General features: G+C 39.5%; 1 protein-coding gene across 1 annotated transcript; it reads left to right on the top strand.

Annotated features, from left to right (window-relative positions):
• Positions 1 to 15,814: 15,814 nt before the first annotated feature.
• On the top strand, positions 15,815 to 16,827 carry LOC112607267 (olfactory receptor 4X2). The gene has a single exon (XM_025358378.1). The coding sequence runs from the start codon at positions 15,839 to 15,841 to the stop codon at positions 16,766 to 16,768; it is 930 nt and encodes a 309-aa protein (XP_025214163.1). The 5' UTR covers positions 15,815 to 15,838; the 3' UTR covers positions 16,769 to 16,827.
• Positions 16,828 to 23,692: the final 6,865 nt, after the last annotated feature.

Below are 23,692 nucleotides of genomic sequence, written 5' to 3'. Positions count from 1 at the left end.
AAAAGAGCTTAGGGATGAAAAAGTGATACAAAATGTATGTGTGATTACTCTCTGTTCTTGAAATGGATTTTGATTTTAGTGGGATATTCAAGAACGACAGAAACAAATATAAAGGCTTAATGATACTGCTGCTGTGATTCTCCTTAGCAACCGAAGACACTCGGTATCCTGGTGTAATGTTTGAAGGACAGAGGGCAGATAGCAACAATATCATGGGCTTGGGTAATATGAAGCCTCAAACTAAGTGCAAATGCAAAGGAGAACATGTGGACAAATGTTTTTTAGATTAAATCACTTTGTCCTGTTACCTCCTCCCTTCCTCACTTCTTTTCTTTCTCCCTTTTGCTCTTCCTCCTTCCTCCCTCCCTTCCTTCTTTTCTTCCTTCATTCTTTCTCCCCTCTTTGTTCAAACTCCCTCATGATAACAAACTCTATTTCATTAAAAAAGGAAACCAACCAGATGAATTATCAGGGAATATTTAGGAAGGAGGGCATCAATCTGATCTACAATGTTGACAAGTATGTCTTTGAAAATTACATCCAGGAAGGCCGGGCGTGGTGGCTCATGCCTGTAATCCTGGCACTTTGGGAGGCCGAGGCGGGTGGATCACGAGGTCAGGAGTTCAAGATCAGCCTGGCCAAAATGGTGAAACCCCATCTCTACTAAAAACTACAAAAATTAGCTGGGCATGATGGCACGTGCCTGTGGTTCCGGCTACTTGGGAAGCTGAGGCAGAAGAATCTCTTGAACTCGGGAGGTGGAGCTTACAGTGAGCCGCGATTGTGTCACTGCACTCCAGCCTGGGCAACAGGTCGAGATTCTGTCTCAAAAAAAAAAAAAAAAAGAGAGAGAAAATTATATCCTGGGACTACTTTTCTATTCTTTTTGGTTGGCTCTTGGTATCTTGTACCATAGACCATCTGGCCATGAGCCCCAGAAAAGTCCCTGGAGCAATTTTACTTCTTGTGACATGTTTTCACCAGAGATGGTCCTTCAATCTCTCTGGTCTTTATCACAATGTCTAACATTTGTAAACAAAATAATGTCAAAAAGACATAATTCTACCTATCAATATGGAAAGATCAAATCAAATATTTTCACAAATACAATGTTTCACAAAAGCATTGTTAGTCTTATCCAGATGTGAAAAATACATAATGTAAGAAAATGCTTATTAGGCCTAACTTAAAGAATGAAGGGGAGGGTGATACTGTCCAAGCATGCTTCTACTCCAGACCTCTGTCCCTTGTTCTAAGTGACCATGAAAGGCCATTTCTTTTAATGCCTATTAGTATTTCTTGGGGAAGGGAGATGAGATAGTCTGTGTCTGCACTTTTGGTTAACTTCTCAGCATCTCCGCCTTACCCCATTGTTTCATATAATTGTACATAATTTATAGAATATCATGAAGTTGGCCCCTGTTGGCTTTAAAATTGCACATATTGGCATTGAATTTGCATGACATCCTCCGCTTTTTCTTGAGAATCAGGTGAAATAATTCAGGCAGCTTCCCTAGCAGAGGGATGGAGTATCATGGGTGTGCTATAGATCTTAGGGCTTTTTCCTTTCTATTGTAGGCACTGGTTGAACACATAGGTAAATAGTGGTTTTAAAGGCACCAGCAAACTTTTCTCACTTCCCGTAGTGTTCCCATTAACACTGTCCATAGACGACCATCATTAATCCCTGAGAAAATGCTGCTGCTTCTGCTTGGAATAACTTTACTTCCCTTTTCTGTATGACAAAATCATATACATTCTTCAAGACCTAGGTTCAAGTCATCTTCCCTATAAGACCTTCTCTGACTTCTCTCCTCTTTGGGTTGAATTTATGTCTCCTTTCCACAGTCATTTTTACATATTATTGCCCTATCACTTCAATTCTAATTATTTGATGTATTTCTCTCTCAATAGACTGTAAGCTCTCAAGGGCAGGACTGTCCAGTGTCCCTTCTTTGCAGCTCTAAATATCATGCACATAGTTGATACTTTGTGCATGTGGAATAAACAACCCTTTGGGCTCGTGCACAATCCTTGCTATATCAATTCTTACAGGTTCTTTTTGAACACTTTCATGGTGAGGAGCACATCTTCCTGTTGAAATTCTAAGAGCTCAGACTCTGACATTTGTTAGGCTGTTCCAATTGCCTGTGAGCCACAACCCAAGATCCAAAGTATTTAACTTCCCTGAACAACTGTTTTTGTATAAATGTAATGACTAACAATAATATGAACTTTGTAAGATTATTCTGGCTGGGCGCAGTGGCTCATGCCTGTAATCCCAGCACTTTGGGAGGCCGAAGCAGGTGGATCACTTGAGGTCAGGAGTTTGAGACTAGCGTGGCCAACATGGAGAAACCCCATCTCTACTAAAAATACAAAAATTAGCCAGATATGGTGGCATGTACCTGTAATCCCAGCTACTTGGGAGGCTGAGGCGGGAGAATCACTTGAATCCGGGGGATGTAGGTTCCAGCGAGCCAACATAGTGCCACTGCACTCCAGCTTGGGTGACAGAGCGAGACACCATCTCAAAAAAAGAAAAAAAGGGATTATTCTGAATATTGAATCAGGTAATATACCTGAAAAGCTTTTAGAAAAGAACATGGTGATCAATAAATATTAGCCATCCTCATCTTCATCATTAAAACTGGTTACTAATTTTATTTTGTGTGATGACTACATCTCTACCCACGCAATGATCATTCTGTCCTATAGAGCTACTCAGAATAGGCCTTGATTCCACCCCAAAAGCGTTCAAGCATTCTAAGGTAGTTCAATAGACATTCTCTGTTGCACGCTGCATTGCTTCTCTGAACATAAACATTCTCTGTTAGACCATCTACCTGGCACATCATAGGTACTCACTTAGTATTTGTTAAATAGATGTTGACTGTAAAATAGCTTCCCTATACCTTTTTATGCTAAATGCTTTCATATCTTGTTAATGTATATTTTAAAACATCTGCTCCCTAACTAAACACAGTGAAGGCACCCTTCCTTTCTCTTGATATCTTGCTTGTATTAAAGCAGGCTAGGACTTTAGGATGCAGGTTGTGGTAGAAGTCCCTTACTCATGGGCAGGCTTGGTTTCCTCTCTGAGAGCTGTGGATAGGACACCATCAGTGAACTCTGAGTGGTTTGATACTGCACTAGTAGATAATATCTAGTAGATAGTAGATAATATCTACTCTAACTGAATGGTCAAAATTCTTAGGGATCATGTCACCTACCTCTCAACCCTCAAGAGAGTTGAGACTTAGATCTGTTGAGAGCTGATGACTCACTTTGTTCTGGCCTTGCTGAAGGAAGCACAGAAGTTAAAGGAAAACATTTTTTTCATTGTTTTATGAGACAGAGAATGTTGTAAAATTTTAAAAATGTCTTCTCAATGAACAAAAGTAGTATCATCTAATTATACCACTTAGCACTGGAGAACATGTAGTTAGCTCTTGGTCATTGATTTTATCACAACATCAAAAATGTATTTTTGAGAGAATCAATATAATATGCTTTCTTTAAAGAAAAATTAGTAAAGTGCTGTAAACTACTCAGATATATAATTTTGTATCCTCTGTCCATTAATTATTTGTATTCATTTAGGTATAGGTTTGACTACATATAACAGGAAAAAAAGGAACTTTTAATGAGATAGAATTAAAAAAGTTCAGGGGCAGAAAGTCCAGCCTTGATGGAGATATTCTATATCTGTGCAGTTCAATATGGCAATGCTTCTGAGCATTATGGTATAGGGAAAAAATATGGTAGTGTCTATAGAGCACTTGAAATATGGCAAGTGAGACCCACAAAGTGAATTTTTAATTTATTTACTTTTAATAAGTTAATCTCAATAGCCACATGTGGATGACATACTGGACAACACAGCTCTAGCATTGCATTTCTATTCCAGGGGACAGGAAAAGAGAAAGGAGGGGGAAAACTGATCACTTTCCCTTTTAAGAGATTTTCCAAAGGTGCCATATAGGGCTTTTGCTTTCATCTTACTTGATAACAATTACTAGCGTGGTGAAACTTAATTGCAAAGGGGGCAGGGAACTATAATTTTTTTTTTTTTTGAGACAAAGTTTCACTCTGTTGCCCAAGTGGAGTACAGTGGCACCATCTCGGCTCACTGCAACCTCCCCCTCCCGGGTTTAAGCGATTCTCATGCCTCAGCCTCCTGAGTAGCTGGGACCACAAATGTGTGCCACCATGTCCGGCTAATTTTTGTATTTTTAGTAGAGACAGGGTTTCACTATGTTGGCGAGGCTGGTCTCGAACTCCTGGCCTCAAGTGATCCACCCCCCTCAGCCTCCCAAAATGTTAGAATTACAGGCATGAGCCACCACACCTGGCCAACTATAATCTCTTATAGTGTGTGGAGTTGTGTTCAGTGAAAATTCAGGGTTCTGTTCTGTTCCTAAAGAGGAAGAGGAGAATGGGTGTAAGGATTGGCATAGAGTCTCAGGCACTTTACACAATTTCCATGTAATTAAAATTTTTTCATAAATGAGGTTTGCAATATCACAGAGTCTCATTGTTGCCTAATTCACTTAATTATTCACTCATTTCAGGACTTTTAAGGTCATTTAATAATTTACTCAACAAGACTCACTGAGCATATGTTACATGCCAGGTGTTGTTCTAGAGATGTGGTGGTACTTAAGACAGAGACCATTCCTGCCTTCATGGAGCTTGCATTCTAGGTAGACATTCTGTTTTCTGAAGCTGCTGTGGTCTGGATCAGCATTGCCAATAGAACTTTCCGTGATAATGGAAGTGTTCTTATTGTATGAATACACGCTAGTCCCTAGCCACGTGGCTACTGAGTCCTTGAAATATTTCTAATATGACTAAAAAACTAAATTTTAAATTTTAGTTAATTTTAATTAACTAAATAGATATAAATAGTCACACATGAGCAGTGGCTACCAAACTGGGCAGCAAAAGTCTAGAGCACTTCAATGTTTACTTCTGCTTCAAACTTGTAGCTCTTACTCAGGGTCAGCAGCAAGACTGCCCTTGTCCCTGGCACAGTGATGGCTCTGTGGCTTTAATTTCAGGCTTTCACTAGTCAGCTCTTCTAACTCACCCTCACATGGTCATTGGCTCACCACCCCTCACCCCAGTGAGGTGCCAAGGTGGCTGGAGAGAAGGGGCACAGTGCCAGCCCATGCCATTCCCAGTCCACCTTGCCCCTTTGTCTCTCCACCTGCACTTCAGGAATGAACTTCAGGCCTGTGTGACCTCCTGCCCCATGATTAGCAACTTCTTACAGGGACCTTTTGCATCATTTGACACAGCTGACTAGTCTCTCCTGGAAACTATACATCTTTGTTTCCATGATCCCATTCCCTCTCGGTTCCTTTCCTAGCACACTGGCCACTCTTCTCAGTTCCCTTTGCCGATGCATTCTTATTTCTCCAATTTCTAAGCATCTCTACCTGACCCAGGGCTTCATTTTCAAACCCCTGCCCTACCTACTCGAGGAGTTCCCATTGAGTCTCCCAGCTTTAAATAACACTCATGAGTTTATGACTCTCAAATTTATAGCTTCAGCCTGGACGTCCTCCCTAAACTATGATGTATATACTCAACTGTCTACTCAACACCTCTGCTGGGAATTTTGAAAGGTAACTTCACTTAATGTGTCTAAAAACGGAACTATCTTCCCCACTCCCCTGCTTTTCCCACAGTCATTCCCAGCTCAGTAAATGCAACTCTGGTCCAATTGCTGAAGTCTAAAACCTTGGAGGTGTCCTTGATTTCTCTCTTTTTCTCACTCCTTGCAATAAAAGACCAGAAAATCTTGTTAGTTCTACCTTCAAAATACGTCCAGAATCTGCCTACCTCCTAAAATCTTCATTGCTACCATGCTGGCTCAAGCCACAGTCATCTCTTGACTGGCTTATTGTAATGGTCTCATGACTTGTTTCATTGTATTTCCCACTTTACCTCATTCTTCTCAAGACAGCAGCCAGAGATCCTAGTAAGAGATGACCTTTCCTTACTACCTTATGTAAATAATATCCACCAGCTTTCCCCATCATACTCAATCTGTTTTATTCTTCTCTGTAGAACTTGTTATCTGATTTGCCTATCCTGTTTTATTGGTTTACTCTCTGTCTCCATTTCCATTATGTGCTGGTGGGGATATGAAGGGTGCAACCTCCACACGTCTAGGCACTTTGTTTCTTCACTGCCAAATCTTCAACACCTAGAACAGTGCTTGGCACTTAATAGGGCTCAATATTATTTGTTGAATGAACGAATGAATGGGCAAATGACATCTCCTTCAGAAGAAATTCTCATCATATTACATGATTATGACCCACTTTCATCATTGATGAGGAGACTGAAGCACAGGGAGACTAAATGATTTCTGTTTTTATTTTTATTGTTTTGAAGACAAGGTCTCATTCTGTTGCCCAGGCTGGAGTACAGTGGTGCAATCATAGCTCACTGCATCATTGAACTCTGGGGCTCAAGGGATCCTCCCACCTCAACCTCCTGAGTAACTAGGATTGCAGGCACATGCTATCATGCCCAGCTAATTTTTTTTTTTTTTTTTGTAGAGATGGGATCTCACTATGTTTCCCAGGCTGGTCTTGAACTCCTGGGCTCAAGTGATCCTCCTGCTTTGGCTTCCCAAAGTGTTGAGATTACAGGTGTGAGCCACTGCGTCTGGCCCCAGACTAAGTGACTGTATACGTGAATATATGAATGTTAGAATTGAAAGGCACAGTGAAGATAATCTAGACGAACTCCGTCATCTTATATAGAAATGGAAATAGGGGAGGATGGAGAGGAGAAATGGCATGGTCATAGTTAACCACTGGACCCAAGCTAGCACTCAGGTATCCTGACTTCCTGTCCAGACCTCTTTTCTTCTCTATTTACTCTTGTATTTATTCTCAGTAGTCGAATCTGGGCAAAAAGTCCTCTTCATATCTTACCTACAACTTTCTTCTCTTACTACCTTGTTATTGGTTGCAAAAACTTTATGGAAATCTCATTAAACTAATTGAAACCGATTTCGTACTTTTCCTCAAGTTATTTGACAACGTTTTACTCTAGAGAAGAGAAATTCCATGGGGAAGTCAGTCTCTTGACGATGGTATGTGGCTTACTTTGTTTTAAATAGTTCAAGGATCTTGACATTTAATCATAGCCCTTGGACTTTGAGTAGGGGGATAGGTTTTCTGCATCAAACAGGATTGGAGAATCTTTGGGTTTGCTGCTTCCTGTGGTGTTTGTTTATTTCTTAGATGTTCTAAATTCAAATATTAACCATGATACCGATCCCCTGAATTTTCCTTATTTGTGTGATTTATCTTAGACAGCATCTACTTTGTTTTCTAAAAGCCCTCAGGACCGTTGGTGATTTTTCCTTGGGGACAAAGTCTGATCATTGAATTGCAGTAGCAACCACCATCCAGTACCAATAGAAGGCAGCCTAATGTTGTTGGAAGAGCACAGGTTCTGAGTTAGTAATCTGGCAAATAACTAGTGTGTGGCCTTGAGAAGCACGTTAATCCTGCTGTGCCTCTGTTGCCTCACTGATAAACAGAGGAAGTTGGAGTAAAATCTCTCTACCTATGGTAGATTGTAATATTTTTCAGTTATGCTTTCTAACTGGTAATTCTATTTGAATTTTCTTATGTAATAATGGTTTTCGTTTGACTTATATCTTTCTCCCCTAGGTTTACATATTAGGGATTTTGCTTGCAAGAAACAGAGGCCTGTTCAAACTAGCTTAGACAAAAAGGAGAATTTATTTGAGGAATAAGGGGCTGTTCCTGGTATCCAAGTACACATGGGCTGAATTAGGGATTAAAAAGTCAAGAATCAGGGATACTCTCTGCATCTCTGAGATGCCATGGTCTCCATCTGTACTACTTTTCTTGCTCTAGAGTACTCATTTCTCAATGTTTAAAGGTTCAAGGATTTGTTAAACTTCAGCATGTGCCTTTACATGAGGAATCCTGACACACACTGATTTGTTTCCTTCTGTCCACATCACTGACTTTTGTTTTCTTTGTTGATTCTGTTCTTTACTATTCAAGGTATATTTTTAGTTCTTTAAAATTATATTTTAAAAGCATTTCACATATGAAATTGGAGATATGGGAAAAAATGGGGATACATTTTATAGCAGAGAATCAAAGTGTATCAAATCATTCAAATCATATATATATGAACATATATATGAACTTACGCATATATACATATGTGTGTATATATACACACACATATGTATGTACACACACATATATATATTTTTTTGAGATGGAGTCTCGCTCTGTTGCCCAGGTTGGAGTGCAGTGAATCTTGGCTCACTGAAACCTCCGCCTTCCGGGTTCAAGCGATTTTTGTGCCTCAGCCTCCTGCCTAGCTGGGACTACAGGCATGCACCACCATGCTTGGCTAATTTTTGTATTTTCAGTACAGACAGGGTTTCACCCTGTTGGCCAGGCTGGTCTTGAACTCGTGACCTCAGGTGATCTGCCCGCCTCGGCCTCCCAAAGTGCTGCGATTAGAGATGTGAGCCACTGCACCCAGCCCATATATATATTTTAATCTTACTTCTCAGGGATCATATGTGGTGAAAAGTCAACAGACTGGATTAAAAGTGGTTAATATTTATTAGACTTGGTATACTTACCTCACAGTTCTTTACAATGATTTTGCTGAGCATGGGCATTGAACATGTCCTTTCTGCTGCCTTGAGGGCTTTGCCCTTGATTTAACTGTCTGGAAATTGTGTTTGCAAATTTCTGCCAAGTTGGCATAACTCAATTGCTTTTTTTATGTTCAATGGATTTGTTGATCCAGATGTGTTGAATGCTGACTTTGTGTATGTTTTACAATCCAGATTGCTTAGAGCTTCTTAATTAAAGAAGAAAAGGATTAGCTGAGATTGGAAGTGGAAGCACATCTTTGGTGAATTAATAATTCAGTAAACTGGCCATTTGCCTGATACCAAAATTGTTGAATTGGTTAATCTTGTGAATTGACTGTTGGTAATTTGACCGTCTGGCAAACTACTGTTGACGAATTGATTTTAGGTGAATTGCTGCTTTTGCACCGAGTGTGATGAGTGAGAGGTGGTAGATGCTCAAGAGCTGTGGAATGAATAAAATATATCAAAATGATGTCAGCATTATTAGTTTTTATCATTTGGAAAGGGCTTGTGCCAGAAGTGAGATTGCTTGAAGCAGCTAGAAAAGAACTTATCTGAGAGATAGACATAGTGTTCATATATTATCTTGCAACAAAAAATACCAACTGTCCAAACTAATACATGAAATCCATATTTGAACTTATTAATTGATACCCTGTATTTGCATAATACCTTATGCATATTTCAAAGCCCTTTCACATTCATTACTTCATTGGAGTCTCATTGTAATCCTGTGATGTCAATGAAATACGAATTAATCATTGCCAATGTACAGTTTTAGATGAGACATCATTTAGATTAGGTTTTAGCTGCAAGAATCAGAATCTAAACCTAGATAGAAGTCAAGAAGCTCACAGTCTGGGATAGAAATGTTCTCTCTCTATCTTGTTCCTCCATTCTTTATAGTGTTCATTCCCAAGGTCACTGCCTAGCCCCAAATGGTTGCTGGAGCTCCAGTCATAATGGCAGCATCCTGTTATCAGAAAGCAGGAAGAGATGAAATAAGGCATGTCCCCTTCCTTGAGATTTCAAGGGAGGCTGGGTAATGTAATTTTCATTCCAGGTGGGCATGTGCCCTGATAAAAATTCAGGGGTTCTAATACTATAGAAGGAAGAAGGAGAAAATAACTATTAGGAACACTAGCGATTTCTGCTCCAGGGTAAATCAAGCACAAAGCCTGGGCACAAACTTGGATATTCTGATTCCCAGACCAGAAGTTCCCTTCACTGTGGTTTCCCATCTCAGTCAGGTTTACTTTATGAAAATAATTTTGTTTAATTTTTACTTTTAAAAAAAGTCGACAGATAAAATTGTATGTATTTATCACGTATGACAACATTTTGATATATATATATACATATACACACATGTTGTGGAATGACAAAATCTAGCTGACTTACATTACTTCACAAAGTTATTGTTTTTACATTACTTCACAAAGTTATTGTTTTAAAATGTATTCTCAGTAATTGAGTAAAATTTACATTCAGCAAAATGTACAGACCTTAAGTGTACAATCTAATGAGTTTTGACAAATTTATACTTCTGTGAACCAACTTCCCAACAAGATGTAGGATATTTCTATCACCCTGGAAACCTCTCGTGATTCCTTCCAGGCAATCTCCACCCCTCCTCAGGCAGTCACTGATCTAATTTCTATCATCATGAATTAGTTTAACCTGTCCTAAGCTTGTTTAAATGAAAGCATGTACTCTTTTGTATCTGGCTTCTTTCACTTAAAATAGTATTTTTGAGATTCATCCATATTGTGGGTTATGATTGTTTTTATTTAGTGAGTAGCATTCCAAAAACCAGTATGTGTGTGTGTGTGTGTGTGTACATTTTTTTTCTCTTGGTGGTGGATACTGGGTTGATTTCTTTTTTTCTTTTTTTCTTTTGCTGTTATGAATAAAAGCGGCTAGAAACTTTCACATTCCCATTTTTTTTTCTACTTTATTTTAGGTTCTGGGGGTACATGGTGCGGCTTGTTACATGGGCAAATGGCGTGTCACTGAGGCTTGGTATATGAACGATCCCATTACCAAGGTGGTGAGCACAGAGCCCAATAGGTAGCCTTCCAACCAACACCCCCACCCACACTCCCCACTCAAGTAGTCCCTAGTATCTATTGTTCCCATCTTTGGGTCCAACTGTTTTCAATGTTTAGCTCCCACTTATAATTAAGAACATGTGGTATTTGGTTTTCTGTTCCTGTGTTAGTTCTCTTCTGATAACAGCCTCCAGCTGCATCCAGTGGCTGCAAAGGACAGAGTTTCATTATTTTTTTATGGCTGTGTAATATTCCATGGTATATATGTACCACATTTTCTTTATCCAGTCTACCACTGATGGGCATTTTGATTGATTCCATGTCTTTGCTATTTTGAATAGCTCTGTGATGAACATACAAGTACATGTGTCTTTTTGGTAAAAAGCTTTATTTTCCTTTGGGTATATACCCAATAGTGGGATTCCTGGGTTGAATGATAGTTTTAAGTTATTTGAGAAATCTCCAAACTGTTTTCCACAGTGGGCTGAACTAACTTACATCCCCACCAACAGTATATAAGTGTTCCCTTTTTTTCTGTAACCTTGCCAGCATCTTTTTTTTTTTTTTACTTTTTAGTAATAACCATTTGACTAGTATGAGATAGTATCTCATTGTGGTTTTGATTTGCATTTCTGTAATGATTAGTGATGATGAGCATTTTTTCATGTATTTGTTAGACACATGTATGTCTTCTTTTGAGAAGTATCTTTTCACACGGAGGAATGCGTATAGATATAATTCTAAAAGAAGGATCTGTGTATTCTTTTTTTTTTTTTTTTTTTGAGACAGAGTCTCACTCTGTTGGCCAGGCTGGAGTGCAGTGGCACAATCTCGGCTCACTACAACCTTTGCCCTGCCAGGCTCAAGCAATTCTCCTGCCTCAGCCTCCCGAGTAGCTGGGATTCCAGGTATGTGCCACCATGCCCAGCTAATTTTTGTATTTTTAGTAGAGACGGGGTTTCACCATGTTGGCCAGGCTGGTCTCGAACTCTTGACCTCAGGTAATCTGCCCGCCTTTGGCCTCCCAAAGTGCTGGGATTACAGGGTTGAGCTACTGCGCCCGGCCAGATCTGTCCTTTCTTTCTAATAACGTGATTTAATTATAACTGGAGAAATGAGAGCATAGTCAATGGGTTAATCTTTGCTAGGTTAGGAAACAAAATCAACCTTTTATGGCAAAATTTATAATCTTAGGTGAACAAATACATTTCATACCAAGAATGTTTAAACAAATTTAGTTTCCTATAACAAACATTCATAGATTCATGCTTAACAGTGATTTTCCTTAGATTTATGAAACCAAATTTTTCAACGTAGAAAAGATTTTGACTGACAGACTTTCACAGAAACTCAACTTCATGATGACATGTTACAAAATAAATATAGGTTCTACTTAAGTACTTGGGGCTTTTATGTAATTATTTGCTAATTTTCCTTGTGTTTCTTTATAAAGGATAATGCTGAATTCAGTGTTTGCATGCTCAAAAGCAATGTGCCAAATATTTTCTTAAATCTGAAAATATCTCATTATAGTTTTCTTATCAATCATTAGTTGGAACTTGTGGAATCTTGTTTCAACTCTTTCAATCAAGGCTGAGTTACTGATATTTGTGAGTAGCATTAGTACAGGGCACATTTCATTTTATGAAGTGCTCTTATGCCATTTTTAAACCTTTTATTACAGAAAATTTAAAATATGTACAGGTGTGATCAAAGCAGTGTGATGAACTCCCATGTACTCAACACCCAATTTCAATGATTATTAATTCAGGGCAACTTTTGTTTCACCTAAACGAGAGTATATCAACAGCAGCACTATTGACTCATTGAATGAGATAATTCTTTGTTTGGGGGGACTGTCCTGTGCATTGTAGGGGGTTTCACAGCATCCCTGGCTTCTACCCACTTAGATGTAAGTAGCACTCCTTTCCCAGCCAGGGTGTGACAATGGGAAATATTCCCAGACCTTGTCGAATATCCTCTGGGAGCAAAATTGCCCCCGGTAGAGAACCACTGATCCATAACTCATTCACACCAAAGACACAGAGAAGTGCTATTTCAGTTTCCTGACACTTGTGGTCTCTATTCCGTGGGCCACTATTCTGAATAGTGCCACTTTATGTAAGGCCACATGACCAAGTTCTTGATAAGCAGGGGCGGTCGTTCATGGACTTCTGAACAGCCCCATGCAGAGTAAGTGCAAACATTGGCTGAATTGAATTTGTTCACAATTCCTACTGGTTTCTGCACTTGTTTCCTACAAGGAAGTTTGACATTTTCCTACAAGTGTGAGTTGTTTTCTGCAAGTTGTTTCCTACAAGGAATTTCAGGTCCTGCTTCCCATGAGGTGGTCGGCCTGATTAGGAAAGGGAAAGGGTGCGGCTCTCTGTGGACCGAACTTCTCTCACCTGATCACACGCCTCCTCCCCCTGGTGTCTTTTAAGCAGTGTGAACTCAGGGCTGAGCTGCCAGGCTCTAAGTTCTCTGTGGAACATCTTGGGGGGCAAGTCTACTTTGCTCTTCTTGTAAATTAGGTGTAATTGAAACCCCAGTGGCGTAGCATTTCTCAACATTTCCAAGCCTGAGGGTGCAGGGGAGCAGATCCTCTCTGTTTTGGGACTCCAGTGAGGCAGGAGCTCTGGCTGGTACTGTGACCATTTGTAATGCTTCTTGATTGGCTAATGGGGAAACCTGTGTGAGCCTAGGGCTGTTCTCAGGGTGTTATTTACCTCTCCTTGGTTAGAACAGAACAGGCAACTGGTGAGAACGGCGAAGCCACAGAAACACTGGGGTGAGTTTTGCTTTGTGACCATGGGCTTCTTTTGTAGTAATGATTGATTCCGCCTTGAAAGTAAAGAGAATGGTTCCAGGAAGTGTACAGCACATGACAAAGGGCTTTCACGTCTGTCTGGTCTTTGAGGCAAACACAAGTGCTAGGCTCTGGGATTCAGAGATGGAGAAGGTGTGGTGTTAGTCTCTGGGGAACTTTCTTCCTCAATATTTACTGAACACCAACTTACCAAACACTGTGCTGAGAAGGCTGGGAAGATACATAGCCAGTATTATTCATCCTATCTACATTCATTGAATGCTATTGCATGGCTGGCACTGCAGTAAGCGTCAGAGGTGGGGTGGTGGGCAATGATCATCTCTGCCCTAAGGAAACCCATACTCCAGTGGGCAGATGGCCACACAAAAACAATGATAATTCAGTGTGGTAAGTGCTGGGATCCCAAAATGTCCTAAGAGAAGAGGGGTCGATGGCAGAGGTGGCCTGCAAACTGGGGAGATGGCTTGGAGAGGAATCCAGGGCAGGACATAGGACTGGCCCTTAACTTATCCTGGGATGGAACTGGGAGTGGGATTTATGGCACCTATCTGTGATGCAGGCATTATCTGCATGTTACAGTTTGGACCTTGAGTCTCTGAGAGGTTAAAGAACTTTCTAGATCTTATACAAACACTCCCTGAAAAATATGACTGTAAATCCAGGAGTCCAGACTGTTAGTCCTCTCTTCCGTGAGCAGCTTCTTGGTAAAGTTGCTCAGCTGATCTGAGAGTGTGGGGCTGGCGTCTGTCCTTCCTTTGTTTCTGTAACTATATGTTCTATCAGTGATTTCCTTCTGGTTCATGGTGGTCTTTAATCACCTGAGATTGTCCCAATCACGGAAGCAAGGAAGCTTTGTGGTGTGAGTGGAAATGATCTGGCTCCCAGGCTCAGGTGGCCTGGAGTGTTACTGTAGGAGAGGCTATGTGGATATACAAAACCTCAGCCACCTTGGACAGAGTTCAGCGTGGACTGGGACAGCCTGCCAATCAGTCAGTGAGCAGTCTCAGTGATGCCCTGAGGTGTTGAAAGCCTGGGCTATGGAGAAGGATGTGTCAGAGCATGAGGGGGCACTGGGATGTGTGTGTGTGTGTGTGTGTGTGTGTTTGTGTGTAGGGGGGTATTGGACCTTTGTTGCTACTGGAGGATGTGATTGGAGAAAGTGAAAGCGCCAGTAAAGAGGAGAACTGTACATGGATTGAGTTGAGCTGGGCCCTTGGAAGGGGACAAGCTCACCAAGTGACCAAGTGTAGAATGTGAGAATTAGAGGGAGAAGCAGAAATAAGAGATGTTGATTGTCAAAGGAGGTCCACCAGGGAGATCTCTTCTAAAGACTCTGAATAGTATGTGGAGAGGTTGAGGACACTGTTCTGCAAACCAAAGATAGAAAAGAAGGCCAGGAGCAGTGGCTCATGCCTGTAATCCCACACTTTGGGAGGCTGAAGTGGGTGGACTGCTTCAGCTCAGGAGCTTGAGACCAGCCTGGGCAACATGGTGAAACCTTGTCTCTAAAAAAAAATATAAAAATTAGCAAAGCATGGTGGCACATGCCTGTAGTCCTATTACTCAGGAGGCTGAGGTGGGAGGATTGCTTGAGCTGGGGGAAGGCTGCAGTGAGCCGAGATTACACCACTGCACTCCAGCCTGGGTGACAAAGTGAGTCCCTGTCTCAAAAAAAAAAAAAAAAAAAAGAAGGAAGTGGCATGAAGGAAAGCCGTAGCCAGAAGATAATTTGAAACACTCAAAGGCAATAGAAAGACATCTAACATGGAGACAGTAACACTATCCTGGCTGTTCCACATTATCCAATGACAGGGCTTACTAACTTCCTAATAGAGCTCCTCCTCTAATCTATTTCCACTGGACAGCCCTTTCCATACTTTTGTTCTGTATACTACAGACTTTGTCTGATCCTGCAGACAATGGGGAATCATCAAGTATGTTCATCAACTAAAAGGAAAAACACTTTGGGACTGTTAGGGGCCCCAAAGGCCCTAACAGTCCTTCACAAATTGGTACTAATGTCTATCCACAGCTTTAGTTTTTGCTATTCTCTCCTTTATTCCAGCCACTCACAAGGCATTTGTAATTGCTCTCTGCCTTCTTGGAATGCTCTTCCCTTCTACACATAACTAACTCCTACTCATCTTTCAATTTCCAGCTCACAGGCATCTCAGCTATGCAAGGGCCTTCATGTAATTCACCCACTCAGTGAAGAAGTCTTTTGTATCATTTCAGATCACACCACCCAAATTGCTGCCTCTTGGTGACAACCTCATGACTAACATACACAATGTGACTGAATTCATTTTTCTGGGACTTTCTCCCAACCAGGAGGTGCAGAGGGTTTGCTTTTTGATATTTCTGTTCTTGTACACAGCAATTGTGCTGGGGAGTTTCCTCATTGTGCTCACTGTCACAACCAGCAGAAGCCTTGGTTCCCCCATGTACTTCTTCCTCAGCTGCCTCTCCTTCGTGGAGATCTGCTACTCTTCCACTACAGCCCCCAAGCTCATCTCGGATCTGCTGGCTGAAAGGAAAGCCATGTCTTGGTGGGGCTGCATGGCACAGCTTTTCTTCTTGCACTTCTTTGGTGGCACTGAGATTTTCCTGCTCACTGTGATGGCCTATGACCGCTATGTAGCCATCTGCAAGCCCCTCAGCTACGCCACCGTCATGAACCGGCAGGTGTGTGCTGTCCTTGTAGGAACAGCATGGGTGGGAGGCTTTGTGCATTCATTTGCCCAAATCCTTCTCGTCTTCCACTTGCCCTTCTGTGGCCCCAATGTGATCAACCACTATTTCTGTGACCTGCTTCCCCTTCTCAAACTTGCCTGCTTTGACACCTTCCTCATTGGTCTGCTGATTGTTGCCAATGGAGGCACCCTGTCTGTGGTCAGTTTTGGGGTCCTCTTAGCATCCTATATGGTCATCTTGCTCCATCTGAGAACCCAGAGCTCTGAGGGGCGGCGCAAAGCCCTCTCCACCTGTGGGTCCCATGTCACCGTGGTTATCTTGTTCTTTGGACCCTGCATCTTCATCTACCTGAGGCCTTCTACCACTCTGCCTATAGACAAGGTGGTGGCTGTGTTCTACACAGTGGTAACCCCCTTCCTGAACCCTGTCATCTACTCCCTGAGAAATGCTGAAATGAAGAAGGCCATGAAGAGGCTGTGGATTAGGACACTGAGACTCAATAAAAAATAGAGGCTGAGTCTTGTTATTGATACTTGGGTTTAGAATGACTGTTGAGTCCAAACCGAAGGAGCAGAATAGGTTGAAGGGAAGTTCACAGGACCTGTTAGTTCCAGATTATTCTACCTGGCCTCTCTCTTTAAAAAGTTCATTTTCATAATTTGAGTAACATTTCCTTTTGTGGAAGTACTAACTTTTTTACCACCATAAACAACACTGTAGTAAATATTCTTGAACAGACATCTTCAACCATACTTCTGACTTTCTTTTAGGCTTATTTCCTAGAGTGAATTTAGTGTTAGAGTGTAAAGACCTTTGGTGCACAGTGTTACACTGAGTCACCTATCTTGTGAAAGTGCTCTTGACAGAATAGAATCCTGTCATTAAACACTTTTTTTTTGGATAAGAAATATGATTTTACATTGTTTCAAAGTATCTTTCCTCAGGATACCTAGGGGTGTTAATTACAAATAGAAAAATGTAACTTTATAGCCCCTCCCCTCTAAACAATTGCCCAAAGTTAATATCACCAGAAATGAGACCCATTGATGCCATGTGCCTCTTGATATGGTACATGGGAGAGACACACAATATCATTATTGTGCTATTCTTACCAAGAATATATAACCTGAGTCTAATCATAAAAAAACACAAGGAAAGCCCAAACAAAGAACATTCTGCAAAATTACTGTCCTTCAGTCTTCACATGTGTAAAGATAAAGAAAGAAGGAAGAATTACTCAAGATAAAAAATAGGTGACAAGTAAAGGCAACATGTGATCCTGGATTGGGTCTTGGATATTAGATAAAGGACATCTGTGGGACAAAACTCTGTAAATGAGATAATAAAATTACATGAGTGTTAATTTCCTGAGTTTGATCATTGTACTGTGTTTGTCTCAAATAATGTTCTTGGATTAGGGAATTGCTTATTGAGATATCTAGAGATAAAGGGACATGATGTTTGCAGCTTTCAAACATTTCAGAAAAATTATCATTTTTATTGTGTATCTTTAAGGTGAGCAACATACTGTTTTGATATACCTACATGATACACAATGAAATTATTAGTCAAGCAAATTAACATACCTATCACTTTGCAGAGTTTGATTTTTCTTTTACGGTAAGATTACCTAAAATCTACCTCAACAAATTTCCATCACACAATACTATATTATTTACTAAAGTCCTTATGTTGCACGTTAGATCTCTAGACTTACTTATTCTACATAAGTACAAGTTTGCATCCTTTGACCTACTTCTCCACACTTCCACTGTATCAGAAAAATTCTACCCATCTGTTTGTCTACATATCTATTTATTGAGAGAATGAAGGATAAAGAAAACATGGCAAAATACCAATATTTGGGAAATCTGGATTAAGGGAAAACAGGAATTCTTTGTTCTTTATTGGAACTTTTTTGTAAGTCAAATCATTTTATAATAAAAAGTTAATAATGGGGGAGGGGTGAGGGATAAGAAATTATTTAATGGTTACCATGTACACTATTTGGGTGATGGCTACACTAAAAACCCAGACTTCACCACTATGCAATATATCTATGAAACAAAACAACATTTGTACAATTTAAATCTATAACAATAAAAATAAAGTTTTGTAAATTAGAAAGACATCTTACTGTTGTTTAATTTGCATTTTTAATTTTTGTGACGGTGAACGTTTTCATATTTAATTGGTTTTGAGCCTTATTTATAAAGTTTTCAATGTTTAAAAGCTTACATTTCTTTATAGTAAAATCTATCAGTTTTAAGTTTTATATTTTATTTTCCCCCTTTTATTTTTTTTATTTTTTATTTTTTATTTTTTTTGAGACGGAGTCTCACCCTGTCGCCCAGGTTAGAGTGCAGTGGCCGGATCTCAGCTCACTGCAAGCTCCGCCTCCCGGGTTTATGCCATTCTCCTGCCTCAGCCTCCCGAGTAGCTGGGACTACAGGCGCCCGCCACCTCGCCCGGCTAGTTTTTTGTATTTTTTAGTAGAGACGGGGTTTCACCGCGTTAGCCAGGATGGTCTCGATCTCCTGACCTCGTGATCCGCCCGTCTCAGCCTCCCAAAGTGCTGGGATTACAGGCTTGAGCCACCGCGCCCGGCTATTTTCCCCCTTTTATTTTTAATTGACATGTAATAATTGTACATATTTATGGGGTACAGAGTGATATTTTGACACATGCACACAATGTAAAATGATCTAGGATAATTAGTTTTTAAAATGATTTATTCCATTGTTTGTGTGTTTAGATTATCCTACACCATTGATTAGAGACATATTTTCTTTGAAAAATTACTTAAATTTATTTATTAATTGTACTTTAAGTTCTAGGGTACATGCGCACAATGTGCAGGTTTGTTACATATGTATACATGTGCCATGTTGGTATGCTGCACCCATTAACTCGTCATTTACATTAGGGATATCTCCTAATGCTATCCCTCCCTCCTGTCCTCCACCCCACGACAGGCCCCAGTGTGTGATGTTCCCCTTCCTGTGTCCAAGTGTTCTCATTGTTCAGTTTCCACCTATGAGTGAGAACATACTGTGTTTGGTTTTTTGTCCTTGTGATAGTTTGCTGAGAATGATGGTTTCCAGCTTCATCCATGTCTCTGCAAAGGACATGAACTCATCCTTTTTTATGGCTGCATAGTGTTCCATGGTGTATATGTGCCACATTTTCTTTATCCAATCTATCATTGATGGGCATTTGGGTTGGTTCCAAGTCTTTGTTATTGTGAATAGTGCTGCAATAAACGTACGGGTGCATGTGTCTTTATAGCAACATGATTTATAATCATTTGGGTATATATACCCAGTAATGGGTTGGCTGGGTCAAATGATATTTCTAGTTCTCGATCCTTGAGGAATCGCCACACTGTCTTCCACAATGGTTGAACTAGTTTACACTTCCACCAACAGTGTACAAGTGTTCCTATTTACCCACATCCTCTCTAGCACCTGTTGTTTCCTGACTTTTTAATGATCGCCATTCTAACTGGTGTGAGATGGTATCTCAATGTGGTTTTGATTTGCATTTCTCTGATGGCCAGTGATGATGAGCATTTTTCATGTGTCTGTTGGCTGCATAAATATCTTCTTTTGAGAAGTGTCTGTTCATATCCTTTGCCCACTTTTTGATGGGGTTGTTTGTTTTTTTCTTGTAAATTTGTTTGAGTTCTTTGTAGATTCTGGATATTAGCCCTTTGTCAGACGAGTACATTGCAAAAATTTTCTCCCATTCTGTAGGTTGCCTGTTCACTCTGATGGTAGTTTCCTTTGCTGTGCAGAAGCTCTTTAGTTTAATTAGATCCTATTTGTCTATTTTGGCTTTTGTTGCCATTGCTTTTGGTGTTTTAGACATGAAGTCCTTGCCCATGCCTATGTCCTGAATGGTATTGCCTAGGTTTTCTTCTAGGGATTTTACGGTTTTAGGTCTAAGATTTAAGTCTTTAATCCATCTTGAATTAATTTTTGTATAAGGTGTAAGGAAGGGATCCAGTTTCAGCTTTCTACATATGGCTAGCCAGTTATCCCAGCACCATTTATTAAATAGGGAATCCTTTCCCTATTTCTTGTTTTTGTCAGGTTTGTCAAAGATCAGATGGTTGTAGATGTGTGGTATTATTTCTGAGGGCTCTGTTCTGTTTCATTGGTCTGTATCTCTGTTTTGGTACCAGGACCATGCTGTTTTGATTACTATAGCTTTGTAGTATAGTTTGAAGTCAGGTAGCATGATGCCTCCAGCTATGTTCTTTTGGCTTAGGATTGTCTTGGCAATGTGGGCTCTTTTTTGGTTCCATATGAATTTTAAAGTAATTTTTCCCAATTCTGTGAAGAAAGTCATTGGTAGCTTGATGGGGATGGCATTGAATCTATAAATTACCGTGGGCAGTATGGCCATTTTCACGATATTGATTCTTCCTACACCATTAATTAGAGATATATTTTCTTTGAAAAATTACTTAAATTTTTAATTTACTTTTGTGCAAAGGGAGTCTTCATCAAGTTTGAAAAAGAAGATAAAAAGGTACACAAGTGAAAAGTTTCATTTCATTCCTTCCTCCATTTCTACTTTCCCCCTTTCTCTTTTGGTTTTCTTAGTTTCCTGTATTTTTTTCGGAGTTTTTTTTTTTTTTTTTTTTTTTTGAGACAGTCTTGCTCTGTTGTCCAGGCTGGAGTGCAGTGGCATGATCACAGCTCACTGCACTCTCTGCCTCCCAAGTTCAGGTGATTCTCCTGCCTCAGCATCTTAGTGGTTGAGACTACATGCACGAGCCACCATGCCCAGCTACTATTTGTATTTTTAGTAGAGATGTGGTTTCACCATGTTGGCCAGGCTCATCTTGAACTCCTGGCCTCATGTGATTCGCCCAATCCAGGTCTCCCAAAGTGCTGGGATTACAGGCCTGAGCCACCGTGTTCAGCCTCTTTCAGAGTTTCTTTAAGCAAATACAAGTATAATATGTATGTTCTCATTTATTTCTACCTTTTACGTGAGTTATAGCATACTATATAAATGCATCTGAAACTTATAAACAGTGTATCTGGGAGTTTTTAAATATTTGTACAAGGAAATATTCCTCATTCTTTTCTTACAGTTTTGTGGTATTCATAAAATGGACATACCATTATTTTCTTTTTTTAAATTTATTCCTTCTAAAAAAAAGTGATACATGTGCAGAATGTGCAGGTTTGTTACATAGGTATATGTGTGCCATGGTGGTTTATTGCACCTATTGACCTTCCCTCTAAGTTCCCTCCCCTCGACTCCCAACCCCCCAACAGGCCTTGGTGTGTGTTGTTTCCCTGTCTGTGTTCATGTGTTCTCATTGTTCAAGTCCCACATATGAGTGAGAACATGTGGTGTTTGCATACTATTATTTTCTTAGGTAGTCTTCTACTGATGGGTATTTGAATTTTTTTCCAATAGTGCTGCAGCAAATAACCTTAATTTAAATATGTATACCTAATCTGTAAGTTATATTTCCAAAAATATAACTTCTGGATCAAATGTATGTTTTTCAAAGCTGGAGATTTCACATGTCCTGATTTTAAAATATATTACAAAGCTATAGTAATTAAAGCAGTGTGGTACTGGCATAAAGACAGACATAGACCAATGGAATAGAATAGAGAGTCCAGAAACAAATCCACATATATATGATCCACTTTTTTTTTTGACAAGGGTGCCAAGAATACACAATATGGAAAGAACAGTTTCTTCAATAAATGGCATTAGGAAAACTGAATATCCACATGTGGAGGAATGAAATTAGACTCTTATCTCACCCCATACACAGAAATCAACTCAAAATGGTTTGAAGATTTAAATGTAGGACCTGATACTGTAAAACTCCTAAAAGAAAACATAGGAAACATAGGGGAAAAGCTTTATGATGTTGAGTTTCATAATGATTTCATGGGTTTGACACCAAAAGCACAGGCAACAAAAGCAAAAATAAAAATGCAAGACTACATCAAACAAAAAGGCTGCACAGCAAAAGAAACAATCAACAGAGTGAAAAGGCAACCTAAGGAATGGGGGAAAATATTTGCAAGCCATATATCTGCAAAGGGCTAATCTCTAAGATATATAAGGAACTCATAAAACTCAATAGCAAAACAACTAAGAGCCTGATTTAAAAATGGGCTAAGAACTTAAATAGACATTTCTCTAGAGAAGATATACAAATGACCAACAGGTATATGAAAAGGTGCTCAACATCATGAATCATCCAGAAAGTGTATTTCTTTGTAATTGGACAGAGATGATCACATTGCCCTTCACAGTATTCATACCAACTTGTACTCTCACCAAAAAATTTGTCTTTCCTGCAAAATATATTGTTAAATTTTGAGATTTTGCTAATCTGATAGATGAAAAATGGGAGCATAGTATAATTTAAATTTATATTTCTCTTATGTTGAATAATGTTGAAATAATTTTATTTATTTATTTTTTCTCAAACAGATTCTGACAGATCTTTTCATATATTTAAAGCCCATTTGTAGTTTTTGTAATCTGTTCCTATTATTTATTCATTTTTGGGTTGTGGTTCTTATTATGTTCTAAGAATTATTTACATATAAAAATTAGTCCTTTCCAACATGAATTATAGATTTTTGTCCTGGTCATTGGTCTTTTGACTTTGTTTATGATTTTTTTTAACATACAGGAGTCTTTTCTTTTTATGTAAATTATCATTATTTTCCTTTATTGCTTCTGGAGTATCCAGAGCCATGTTGTTTCTTATTCTGGAAGTTTTACAGGATATTTTAATATCCGGTGGGCTAGGCCCTTTTTGTTGCTCTTTTTTTTTCAAACTTCTGGATATTTTTAAAAATATGGTTGAAGTCAAATTTATATTTTATAAATACTTATACATGTATTTAGAAAAAATAGACTCTATAATGTTATGAGTCTTCCTATCCAAAACCATGATACATCTTTCCATTTGTTCATGTCTTCTTGTGTGTTCTTCATCAGAGTTTCAACATTTTTCCCCCACACAGGTCATGCACATTTCAAGTGTTGCCTGTCTGTTTATTACAGGGAATTGTTTGATGTAGGTATAAAAGCCACTGATTCCACATATTACTTTTTTGCTACACATGTCAATGCAAATAGGCATACAACTCTCATACAGCAAACTAAGTTAAGTCTCCACTCTGTCCTTTGGCATTCTGATGAACACCTTGCAAAGAAGAGTCATTTCAAAATAGTCTGCAGAATTAGCCAACCATCTAGTTGGATCAGGCAACAGAATCACCAACTGAACTCACAGGACCAAATGGAGTTCCTCTTGAAAGGCATCAGGCTGTGATGCTTGCTAGATTCATTTTGTAACCTTCTTATTATCGAACATGTAACCATATATCAAAACAGGCAATATAGTATAAAGAATCTCTTTTACCCATAACATAA

Source organism: Theropithecus gelada, chromosome 14 (assembly GCF_003255815.1).
Source record: "Theropithecus gelada isolate Dixy chromosome 14, Tgel_1.0, whole genome shotgun sequence".
NCBI lineage: Eukaryota > Metazoa > Chordata > Mammalia > Primates > Cercopithecidae > Theropithecus > Theropithecus gelada.
Note: the sequence above shows the minus strand (reverse complement) of the source record. Positions and strands in the feature narration are given on the sequence as shown.

What these genes read in the sequence shown, in the direction of transcription:
- LOC112607267 (XM_025358378.1), top strand. Translation starts at nt 15,839, where the DNA reads ATGACTAACATACACAATGTGACTGAATTCATTTTTCTGGGACTTTCT.